At 43.0% G+C, this 12,616-nt stretch overlaps 1 protein-coding gene across 2 annotated transcripts in view; it reads right to left on the bottom strand.

Moving 5' to 3' along the window:
• Positions 1-12,616, bottom strand: part of MYO5A (myosin VA) — a 100,840-nt gene that overhangs the window by 40,948 nt on the left and 47,276 nt on the right. For both annotated transcript variants that reach the window (XM_066559069.1, XM_066559070.1), the window contains exons 6-13: positions 10,559-10,702; positions 9,717-9,798; positions 8,141-8,248; positions 7,571-7,677; positions 4,999-5,264; positions 4,379-4,460; positions 1,896-2,036; positions 1,003-1,128 (exon numbers count right to left, since the gene is read on the bottom strand). In XM_066559069.1, the coding sequence (XP_066415166.1) occupies positions 1,003-1,128; positions 1,896-2,036; positions 4,379-4,460; positions 4,999-5,264; positions 7,571-7,677; positions 8,141-8,248; positions 9,717-9,798; positions 10,559-10,702 (1,056 nt within the window). The remainder of the gene's footprint in view (positions 1-1,002; positions 1,129-1,895; positions 2,037-4,378; positions 4,461-4,998; positions 5,265-7,570; positions 7,678-8,140; positions 8,249-9,716; positions 9,799-10,558; positions 10,703-12,616) is intronic.

Raw genomic sequence — 12,616 nt, 5'->3', positions numbered from 1 at the left:
GCAGAGCTTAGAGCTTTGCTAGTACCTGCTTGGAGGTGCCTTCTGCTTTCCTTGGCCCTTGCTGCTCACAGACTAGACATGGGAAAGCCTTGCTTTTGATATCAAAGTTTAACCTAATGAACAGATTAGGAAATATTAAATAATTCCTTCTTGTTCTCTCACCCACAGAACAGAACTCGTGAATCTAAACAGTTACAGAGATGTTCTTGGTGTTTTCACTAAGGTAACACCAGATGCAAAAAGAATAGGACCCTCCTACACATACAAGAGCCTAGGAGAAACCTAGTGGAGGCAGATAAAGACCTCCAACCCCCTGTGTCAGCAGTGCAGACCTACTGGTAAGAACCTGAGAGCTTCTTGACACCCTTTTTGACAAAGCTGACAAAATTCTCAGGCAGCTTTTCTGTATAACAGGACAACTGTCTTACATGGGATTATGAATGTTTTTGTTTTAACCTGAGGAGTGGCTCAGTTTGAGGAGCACTGGGAGCTGAACACAGCATGCACCCCACTGACACTCCCCTCAGCCAGCTTCCTAGAAATAGCTGTTCCCTGCACAGCCCAGGCAGGGGTGGGAGCAGCACACACTGCTCCAGCAATAGAAAAGGCTCTGTTAGCCTCTCTCCTCTTTGCACATTGAGATGGCAGCAAAAACTGCATTAATTCATTGCTGCTCTTTAGCTAAAAGGAGTGGGGTACAGGATTTCCTTTTTTGTACATTTCTGTTGCATAACTGGGACTGATACAGTGCTGCTGAGAGCTGTAAATGCACTGAGCTTCCATGTTTGGAAAAAGGAGGGGAATGGTTACAGCATGTGATGGAGTCAGGAGCTCCTGTGTGTCCCTGCACAGCTGCCAGCTCACCTTCCCCTCCTGATGTGGTGTTGGGGCAGCAAGAGCTGAGTAGAGCCAGGGATGCCACTGCCCAGTCTCTGCCTGCAGCAGCCCCAGGATGCCCTCCCACACACCAGCAGGAAAGCAGCACTGCAGGAAAATCCTTACCTTGTCAGCAAAGTGCTTGATGATAAAGGCCTTATTTGACATACGTGGCTTTTCAAAGAGAGCACATTTATTCAAATGAGTATTGTAAAGTTTTTGGGCCCAAGAGTCATCTGAGCCTTTTGGCATCTATGGAAAAGAATACAGAACACACTTAAAATGTCTTGAGAACTTTTCAGTAGCAAAAGCATTTAAGAAGATGGAGGACAACACCTGATGATTTCCTTTCCCATTCCAGCTCCTCGGATTCCCAGCACTGCCAGAAGCAAGGACACAGTAACCAGCTGTGTGCTTGCCAGTTCCACACTGGACACTGGGCACTGGCAGCAGGTGGGACAGCTGCTGGGACACACCTGACACCAACAATGCCTCCAGTGTCACACACCTGAAGGCAGGGACCCCAAAGGCACATTACCAGACTGAGCAGAACTCATCCACCTCCATTAGAGATTTCTTGTGATAAATAAGAACCCCAAGCTGGTTTCCACTGAGGCAGACACACTGAGCCATCCCCTGGACATGGCTTGGCATAAAATAAACCAAGATAAAAGACAAAGGGTGAAACACTAAGCAAGAGGCAATCTGGGGAAATCTGACAGGACCAAGGATGGCACTCACTTATCCTCAGGGAAGGGAAAACTGTCCAAGTCCAAACAAAGTTGATCAGAGACCCAGGAACAGCTACAAATACATGATGGAGGGGAAGGGGTGAGGAGGAGTTCATTACTGAAACAATTTTTTCTCCTCCTGTAATTGCCAGTTCTGTTTGTATGCTTCCCAAATTCTTGCCCCATCAGTGTCAAAATGACAACTGTCTGCAGGTGACTTGTCCCTGTGAGGCCCAGAAGCAGGACAGCTGATGATCTCTCCCTCTGTGAAAGCCCTTGAACACACACCTTGCACTCCTCATCCAACAGATCCAGAACTCCCATTTTGGCCTCTATGAGGTTGATGCAAGGCTGATTGTCATAGAAATCAATCAAGGTCCATGGTATTTGTTCCTTCATATATTCTTCTTGTTCCAGCTTAAAGACATGCTGCAGGGCAAAAGGAAAACAGTTTTCTGTGAAATGAAATGCAGAATAAATACATTGAACTCTCAACTGGATTCATCTTGGCACATTAATCCAGGCTGTCAAGTGACACTAGTTCAACTGAATAAACTCTTTAACAAGTGTATGAAAAATAAATGAACTTTTTTTCCTGGCCTAAAAACAACAGTCCAAATTAAAGCACTCCCTATTCTCTGCAAATACCCTATCTTTTTACTATATTGCCCCACTATTACTATAAGCTCTTTTCTCTTATAAAAACCAACACAAAACTTGAAGTGCTGGAACAGCAACCTATGAAGTGAGATGTGCCATGCTTTTATGATTTGGGAATTATGAACACTGCTCTATTTCAAGCAAAGTTTCACTGTAAATACTTTTGTGTTTCCTTGTAAAATAACAGAGCTTTATTTCCTCTTAAATGGCTGCTGATTTTTTTTCTAACATGATGCACTGCATTAAAATTTACTCTTTAGCAAAAGCTGAAGGAGCATTAGAACTAGAAATCCTTTAAGGAAAATTCTGTGACAGATTTATCTGGTCCGAAGATCAGTAACCATGTAGTATTTATTCAAAAATATTATCACAAACAACCTGCACAGCTTTAATGAAATGTGCATAAGAGATAAATTAAAACTTCAGGAAAAAACCAGAATAAGATATTAAACAGGCAAACTGTGGTCTTAATAGAACAAGCACTTTGAAAAACCAAGAAGACTGCTGACTCCAGTTATTTTTGATGATGTTTCATCCCCCACCTACATTTTTCTGCACACTGAATGCTGCTGTGGCAGGTGAATGCGTGCTGGGAGTGCCCCCAGCAGCACAGGCAGGGTCTGGGGGTGCCACAACATCTGAACTGCCCCGAGCTCAGTGCACAGCCCACAAACCCCTCACAGTTCCCCAGTATGTCTGCAAGGCAGCAGAAAGCTACCCTGACAATGCTGTTTATGCCTTCATTTCATTAGCTTAACACCATCCTCCCCAGCCCTCCTGAACCGCACCCATGGGAGCCATTCCCACCCTGCACCTGGCAGCAAAGCCCTGGCAGCACTCTACTGGCAAGTCAGATCCAACCCCAGATCTGAAAGGAAACAGAAACCCGTTTTTTCACTGTGAAGGAACCAGCAATTAGGTGGTGAGAAATGCCATCAGACCTGATTTTCCCTGTGGGTGGTGGGCACCAGGCAGGGCAGGGTGGTCGGGCAGTTCCCAAATGGCTTCTCCTCAGCCAGGCTCAGGCTGTTCCAGGCAGCCACAAGGTTTTAATTCAAAGCAACCTCCCCCTGTGTGCCTGCATGGCTGCCCAACAGGTCCACGTTCACCAGCACTGGGTTTAGGAGCTTGGCAGGCACCAACACAAGAGCCCTGTCACCCCCTCCTTCGTGAGGCAGGTGCTTACAGCAATGGCACGAGAGGGAAGGGAACAGGGGCACAGTTATCTTCACTGAAGAAGACAACCATTAGAGCTCTTACAGCAATGAGATTTTGCTGTAAGCTGAGAAAGCTCCAAGACGCCCTGTGCCTAGCAGTTACGACATCGCACTCACGGAGCTGAAGCCAGCCATGGCACTACCCACATGGAAAGGGCATGCCAGGGCTGGAAAGGTGCTCTGCTCTAGCACCCTGCTTCCTCCCTGACATACTGGGATGAACCGTGGCCCAGGGGATCTGGCCCTGTGAGCACACACTGCCACACAGGCAGGATCATAACCAGAGTTCAGAGCTACCCCGGCGCTGCGGCAGAGCCTAGCAACAGGCCTGGCAGAAATAACTCGCCTCATCGTGATGCAGGTAAGAGATGTAACTGCAAACGTCACTGAGGCTGGCTGAGGAGAGAATCGTGATCTCTCCGGAGGAGGGGGAAGAGCCGCCTCCTGCCACACGTCATTCATCACCTTCAGCATCAGCCAAAAGCCCCAAAAAGGAACAGCGGGGAGGGAGCGCGGGCGGCGGAGCTCCGGCAGCGGAGCCGCGCTCTGCTCTGCCCCTCCAGCGGCTCCCGAGGGTTATGGACACACCTCTCACTCCAACTTCATCCTCACAGTGCTCTCACTGACAGGCAATCTCAGGGTCTTAATTGCCAAGCACTGCTTCTGCCTTATAATTGTTACTGTGATCAGAATTTCAAATAGTCCCAGAGCAGCAGTTAGTCATAAAATCTATTTCGAGGAGATAGTCGATCTTCCCCCATCCCTCAAAGCCCACGGCCAGGACACCTGCTTAATAGACTGAAGGAATTCATCCTAACCACTGGGGAGCCAATTAGCAGAATGGACTTGGATGAGGGGAAAGGGAAGAGGAAATGCCAGTCACTTCTTACTTACCATATTGAACTGCTGCTGCAGTTTTTCATTGGCATAGTTGATACAGAACTGTTCAAAGCTGTTGATTTCAAATGTTTCAAATCTGAAATATGAATACACTCAAAATTATTAGTGTACTAAAAAGAAAAAAAGATAAAATTACCCCAAAATTTTAAATTCCCTCCCTCCAGTTAAATTCATTGAATTATTTCAGGCACAAATAACACGGGTCAAGCAAGAAAAGACACAGGGAAATGGCAAATTGCACTGCAAAGGCACTTTAGTGAAGCTCCCTCTCTAGTCAGAGATGAGGAACTCTGATGTTCCTGGAGAGCACATTAGTTATCTTTTAAGTGCCACCTTGGAGGAACCTGACATGAAAATTGCATTGTAACTTTCCAAAATGCAACAGATAAATAAACTACCAACAGCAAAAAATCTGAAATCCCACTATAAACGTTGAAGTCATGACAAAGATCTTAGTGTGTCAAAGCTAAACACCCACTTCCTTCAGCTGGAATAAGCAGCTGCTAAAGTTTGGGGTTTTTTTGTGTAATCCATGCAGTGCTAGATGATAAAGACAAGGAAGCTTTGCAGTCAGATAATTACATAAGAGTGTCATATCTCTGACAAAAACTCACCCATAGATGTCCAACACCCCGATGAAAGAATGCTGTTTTACAGTGGCATGAAGGGCTTTGTTCACATGATCTACAATCCAGTTGAAGAGGTTAGCATAGATATGTTTGGCAAGTGCATCTCTGGCATTGATGGCGTGAAGTTTGGAAATTGGCTTGATGTAAGTTTCAGTGGCAGTGGCAAGCTTCCTATGGCAAAGCCAGTGGGCCATCTCCTCATACTCCACACCCATGAGGTCACAGAAGATGGTGAGGGGTTCGTGCTTGGGCTGATAAAAACAGGCTCATTAGATATTGGCACATATTACCCACAGCAAATGTACAATCATGCCAACAGAACTGGCTGCCTGCAGTGACCCTACAATAAGCAGCAACAGCAGCTTCCTCAGCTCTTCCTCCTTCAAAACTCAGCAAGTTCCCTGCTCACTTAGCACATTCACATTGCTGAAGTGAGTTAGTGAATAATCTTCCTTCCTTCCTCCTTCCCTTGTTCACCAAAAGGCTTCAAACACAGGGAACCTGCAAGCTTCAGAAAAATGAATCATCTGGCTTTGCTGGTGGACTTGGTATTTTGAATTCTTACAGCTGTAAGAATGGACAGAGCTCCTGAGAGGGGCTCTAGACTGCTGACATACAGCTGTGGCAGGGAGTGATGGGCAAGGAGGCAACACAGCCTGAGAAACAAGTGTGGAAGGGCTTCAGTGCTCTGGTCTCAGTACTTAACAAAGTATTTTCTCAGTGAATTCTGGAGACAAACACCAAGAGATTGCAGCACACTAATTCTAGCCATCAAATGGAACTGTACAAGAGGAAAAATCTGAGCTTTGTTTAACTGGGTAAAAGCAACCAGCGAGGCTTGCATGTTGAGATGGGTATATAAAGTTTCTGCACAAAGGGCAGTGCAGTGCATTGACCACTCAATAAGATCCCACACTTAGTGACTACCATGCAAACTGATCACTAGAAGTCAAGGAGGACAGACAGGTCTTTCTTCCTCAGGAGCTCCCCTAACAGCACTTGCTCATCACGCTCCCGGTTGCACCTGGTGGCTCAGCAGCACACTGACAACGCTGTCTTGACAAGGACAGATGGCAGAGGACTGTCACCACATGTCCTACAGCTTCACAGTACATCAGCTTTAAATATTTCCACATCCTTGTGACTTCTCTGGGGCTTTTTCTACTTCTTACAGCATACAGGCCCCATGCAGCTACACCTCCAAAATCCAATTAACTGAGCTGTTTTACTGGCTTGGAAGACAGTAATAAAGTAATAATACTGATGAACACTGCACAAAAGAGTGTCACATTAGGGTTGCTCAAGCTGACATTAAACAAACTGATTTACTGCCACAGCAGCATGGGGAACCCTGTGCTGAGCACTCTGCAGCTCCATCCCAGCAGTGCCTCCCAGCAGAGCAGTGTGCATGGCCAGAGCTCTGGGGTGACATGGCACTGCCAGGACACAGGTAATGGTGCCCCTGAGCACACATTCACCACTGCCTGCCAGGTGTTGTCAGGCCAGCACAGGGTTGCACAGGAACCTGCTGCTTTTTACCAGCTCAGCCAGTGGGATTCCTGCACTGGAGATACTCATCACAACACAGGCAAGCTCCTCATGTCCTAGGGCTCATCAGCTTTCTCCCTGTTATCATTAAATGAGCTTTCTTTGTAGTGAAAACCTTTATAAGGCACCAAGGAGCCAGCCTACTGCTGTGGTTTCAAAGCAGCTGTGAGACCCCACGGGCAGGTGGTGTCAGGGCAGGAACACCAATGACTCACAAAGAACCTGCTGTCTCAGCTCCAGAAACTGCCACTGCAGAGTCCTGAGAAAGGGATTGACAGTGAGAAAAGAAAAAAACTCTGGAAGTGTTGCTGCTATTGCAAAAGAGAGAAAGCTGATGGCTGTGCAGGCCAGGAGTAAACATTCAAAGAGAGGCAGAAGGAGAAACTGGTCCCTCTGAATCCAAACAAGAGACCAGTCAGAACTGTTTTGTTTCTCCTCTCCAGAATATGGGTAAGAAGCCTGGGCCGTCACCAATGAGGAGGGTTTTTCAGATCAGACTATTCAGTCCTTGTTGTTGATCTCCAAGGCAAAAAAGAACTGATAAAACCATGACACTTAGATGAGTCACACAAATCATATCTGTATATCCTATGCTCATGTCTAAGCACCCCAGAGGCATTTGTTTTGCAATTATTTAGGGCATTCTGGCACTTCATACAAAAAAAACCCATCTGGCAAAGCATTTACTGTGTGCAGGGAAGATATTCATGCAGGAATATAAGGATCTAGACACCTACTCAGGACTTCAAAGCTAGCCTGCCTACTAAACTTTTCTAGGGCAGATCAATTACAGCTATAATTGCATACCAATGTTATAATACAGAGAGTACTGTCTAAAGCCTCTGAACTGAGGAGAGTTGAATCTATCTGCAATAAATGGTGAAAATGTTAGCAAATTAGAAATAAACCCATTTCCATTTCACTCTTTTTCAGAAGAGGTCCCTGCAAACAAGCAGGAGGCAGAGCTGTCAGAGTGCACACCATGCCCTTCAGCTGATCTGCCACTCACAGGAACAGTGCAGCTGTCAGAATCCCGAGATGCAAACTCCACGTTGCCCAGGTGAAGGATACCAGCAAGGATTCGAAAAATTCCCATCTGGTAGGAATCACTAATCCCTGGAAAATAAAATGTTTTGAATGGAGAGAGCTGCAGTTGATGAAAAAATTTGTTAAGGAGAGAAGAACAGTGACTGCTGTGTGTGACTTTGACATTTGACAGTGCTAATTGGCTCCACTTCTATCAAAAATGTTTTACAACCACATGAAAAAAAAAAAACTCCATTAAAAGGAATAATTTAATTTGCTGTTTCAAAGTGCTTTGTCAGTGACCTCCAGCACTGTGTATGTTACACCAAGGGAATCCACCATTTATGTTCACATAATGTGCCCTCCTCTTAGCCTTATACTACAATATCTTCTTTAAATATCTTCTCCATGCAATACAAGTATCTCAGTCCCAAAGTTTATCCAACTCTCCTGGTTTTAAACACAACAGAGTACGAAAATAATAAACACAAATAATATAGACAACACTTGCTAGTGTATCAGATTTAGGATATGACTGTGATTTACCAATTACCTAGCAAAGTGCAGGCCTGTCTGGTGTTCACCATTTCCTTAGCATCATCAACACCATCAATCACAGGGCTTCCACCTTGCTTCGTATAGTGAAAGTAATTTGCATTCCCTGTAATAATAAAAAATACACATTTTACACACATTGATGCAGAAATTCACAGCACACCTGCAAAGCTGTGTCATGATTAAGTTGCTCTTGGCAGAATCCATGATCTGACATGTTCATTTTCACCTTCTGGCTCATAAGACCTGCTTATTCTAAAGAGCATTTTTTCAGGATTTAACTGTGCAAGTCAGTATTCTTTCAGCTAGCTGGTTCTCACAGTAGGTCCTCAAGCATATCCTCTACCTAACCTTGGTTCAGACTTGCACAATTGTGGAATAATCACTTTGGAAGCAGTTTCTCTCCAAGCCTGAGCCAACCACCTACACAGCAGCCACAGAGTTGAGAGCAGCAGCACTTTGGAATTATGTGACAGATATAACCATTCTATTACTATATCAGGGTATTCTATTTTGCCCATCTTCTTCTCCCTTCTAATTTATGGTCTGGCTCAGCCTCATGAGTGTCTGTGCTCCATTCAGGCTGAGAAGTCAAGGTTGGAGCAGAGAGAGCTTCATACTGCTCTGGGGACAGCATTGGGCTGCACTGGGAGACCAGCAGCTCTCCTGGGTAAATTCCTATGGTTTCATGCTTCCAGCTGCACTAACAGACTCCTTTTCTTCTGATCAGCTAAGGTTCCAAGAATGCTGAAAGAGAAGTCTGCTAAATGGCTTCTTCAGTTATAATTACATCAGTTCCTTTCTTCCCTGTGTTAGCAGATGCGAATCCTAAATGTGCCAGGGTGGTGCAGAAGAGCAGAGAAACACTCTAAAACCAGAACAGTATTTCAGAAACCAGCACAGGCTGTGCAGCTTTCCTACTATGAAACTGACTTTTAAAAATATACTGAAGCACTGCAATTTGTACTAAATTTTTAAAATGATGACATGATTGTCTATCTCAGGTCATCATTACACTTTTCTTTACAAAGCACCAACTCCTGTCAAATGAGAAACCTCCCTTCTTCAAATAAAACATTTTAATTTGAAAAAAAAAAAATTGATTTTAAATAATTTGACACAACATTTAATTTGAAAAAATAAAAAATTCCCTCATCTGCTTTTTGATCACCAGATTAGCAGAGGTCATAAAGTAATTGTTGCTAACAGCAGATGCAAAATAAGCTTTTCAGACACTTATACCAGAAAGGATAAAATTCTCTAGTGGCTGGAACAACGGAAAAAAGGTTTTAAAGAACTAAGAGAAAATAATTTCACCCACCAGGACATAGTAAGTCCTATTGATTGCAACTGCAGTGTATTAGAGTCTGCTGAATAAACAAATCTGTTACTTTTGTTCTATCAGAAAACCACTAAGTCCAAGGTCTATCATTTTAGTTATTCTCAATACATTTTAGTACTTAAAGGTTTAGAATTTAAAAGCCAGCAATTCTTCTTTTGGGTCTCTGGCTCAAAAAGCTCAGAGATGCTGCTGTCCCCACAACCACACAACACAGCAAGTGTGAATGCCATACCTAATCGTAGAGTTTTAAACTCAGGCAATGCTGCAGAGGCACAAAGCTGGTAAAAGATGTGGTAATTTCTCTCCTCTTCTGCCTTTAAAAAGAAAGAAATTTGTTATTTTTCACCACTTAACAAGTGGCAGAAACAACCATGAGCAGAATTGAATTACTATGTAAAATGCTTTCTCTAGCAATACATTAAGAGCACAGAAGCCACATGGAAAAAAGGAAGATAAATCAGCATCTACCACTTCCTTCTTGGTTAATTGAATCCATTTTCAATAGCAAGAACATGCAGACATTTTCATTAAAAAAAAAGTATGATTTCACTTTTCAGAACTGTAGATTACTATTATTTATAGGTCAGGATTCTGTAGGTGAGTGAAGTGATCATACTCAGAAGTTTTTCATTTTCCAAAAATAACTAACATTATTTGCCTCAGCATTTATAGTAATCTGGTAAAGGAAGTATCTTCCTTGCCAAGCAAAGTTTGAATTATAAAATGAAGGACAAACACAGCTCAGAAGGTGATGACTCATGACCAACACCATAATTCTGAACTTAAGCAAATTCCATACCTTCAAACCAAAAAGAAATGAAAAATACTCTCTTCCAGCTAAACCATGTGCTATAACTGTCTCTTACTTCTAAAACAAACAACAGCTCTTCAAGTAACATCCCCACATGGTACAAACCATAATTATTATTGTTATATCTTTAGGCAGCCAGTCAAGGACAAGTCCATTTTTACTGAGCTCTAGACTGTGAGGCAGGCAAAGATGGAGAGGAAGTGTGGGGCAGTGGATTGGTTCAAGAATGACATAACAAAATGAAGAGATGACATCAGATTTACCTGAAACACCACTCTTGACTTTTCCAAGAGGTAAGTTCTCATGTTAGCACCAATGATTCGATATCTCTTATCAAAACCAATTTCAATGTATTTACCAAAGCGACTGCTGTTGTCATTCCTGGTAGTTTTGGCATTTCCAATAGACTGGAAAAAGGGAATATTGTAAAGGTTAAACAGCTTGTCGAAATTATCACATCTGTTTAATCACCTACATGGCTCATAAACATTTAACAACATTAATCCTGTCCTGGTTTTAAAACAGTCAAAAATCTAATGAAGAATGGTCTCTGTCTGGTCAACAAGTTACATCAAAATACAGCTATTTCATTAATGCAAGACTGGGAGCTGATATTCTTAGCAATTCACTTCCACATAATCTAATTCTACAGCTAAAAATCCTTTATTGTTCTTTGAAATAAAGAGTCTAACAGAAAGCTCAAATACACACAGACTTCTTTCAAAGACAGTAAAACTGTAAGAATTATTTCACCTGGATATATTTATATGTGTAGGTGTACATATACATCTACAGTACTTGCAACTTTTGAAAGTCTACCTATTACAAACCCACAGCCCACCCTGTTCTGCCTGGCTAACAGTTTATTATTACTATTACTCTCTAATCACCACATTTCCAAACTATTTCTGCGAACACAGCATTTAAAAATATTTACTTCATGCCAAAGCATAATCTAAAAATTAATGTGCACAGACTCATGTCATGTGAAACTGAAGCCCTTCCACAGCAGCCTGGTTACTGCCCCAGAGACAGCCCTGGGTGCTGCCCTGCACTGTGCTGAACTTTCTCAGATTAATTCAATACAGCTCCGCACACAACAGACAATTCCTTGTGCAATTCCTCTGTATTACATGTCCTGGGATGCCCAGGGCAAATAATGACTGTGGACCCTACATGGTGCAATTCTGCCTTACCTCATCAGCACTGGGGCTCACCCCACAGCAGGTACCAGCTGGACACATCAGAATTCAAGGCATGCAAATCACAACATGCTGAACTCCAAACAAAAGCATTTTCTCTTCTCAATCAGACCATGTTTTACACATCATACAGCAACTCACCTACTAAAAAATTCCTAAAGGTATCTCTGTATCAACAGGAATGGCATTTGGAATACCAGATGCAGCACACTGCCCCTCATCACAGGACACTGTGTGTGTGTTACTAAGCCCTAAGTGCACCACTGTATCTGTGTCCAAGTTTCCCAGTCCACACAGCCACCCACTGGAGCTCTGAACTGAAATAAACTTGAGAAAAACAAACGAGAGCAAGCAGCACTGCTGAGCATCCCAAATCTGCAAGCAGGAGGGCAGTGAGTGGGCCAGTGCCAGCTGGTACAGCCTGGCAAGTGGGACTGGAGTGTCAGAAACTCCACGAGAGCAGCAGCAGCAGCACGGACACCCAGCAGGGCAGATGGCAAAGTGGGCATCAGATGGACAGCTGTGGGAAAGGATCTAGGAACAAACTGCATCTCTGCACCTCTAAGAAACACCAAATTCATTCAAACTGAATGTACTCTAACTGCACTCTTGCATTTTTTTCAAAGAAGAAAATGATTGCTACTGTGATAGACTTTGTTTTTGTTGGTAGCAATATAATACTGTAATATTTCAGAAACCAATTATTCCTTTGAAAGGTATTACTGATAAAAACAAAGTCTTTAGGATTATCAGATTGCTTGCCTGAATACATACAAAGCTGTACTATTTGCATAGCTATAGAGGGTAACACAGAATGAGAGGCAGGAAATGACATATAAAGATGTTTTAAGACTCACTGATTTCCACATTTGCAATAGGAAAACAGTATATAGTTATTGACTACAAAAGTAGTCATTTAAATAGTTGCTAGAAATGTACAGTTACCTCTTGACATTACTGAGTATTTAGTAGGCTAAGATAATGTGATGGTAGCTCATAAAACACTGATGTTTAGGTTGTCCAAAGAGAAATTTAAAAATTAAATTATTTTCTGCTCCTAAGGTTTTATAGTCAGCTCAGCAAATGAGGAGTTTCCAGTTTCTAAAATGAAGCACTCAT

This window comes from Molothrus aeneus, chromosome 13 (genome assembly GCF_037042795.1).
Source record: "Molothrus aeneus isolate 106 chromosome 13, BPBGC_Maene_1.0, whole genome shotgun sequence".
Lineage (NCBI taxonomy): Eukaryota > Metazoa > Chordata > Aves > Passeriformes > Icteridae > Molothrus > Molothrus aeneus.
Note: the sequence above shows the minus strand (reverse complement) of the source record. Positions and strands in the feature narration are given on the sequence as shown.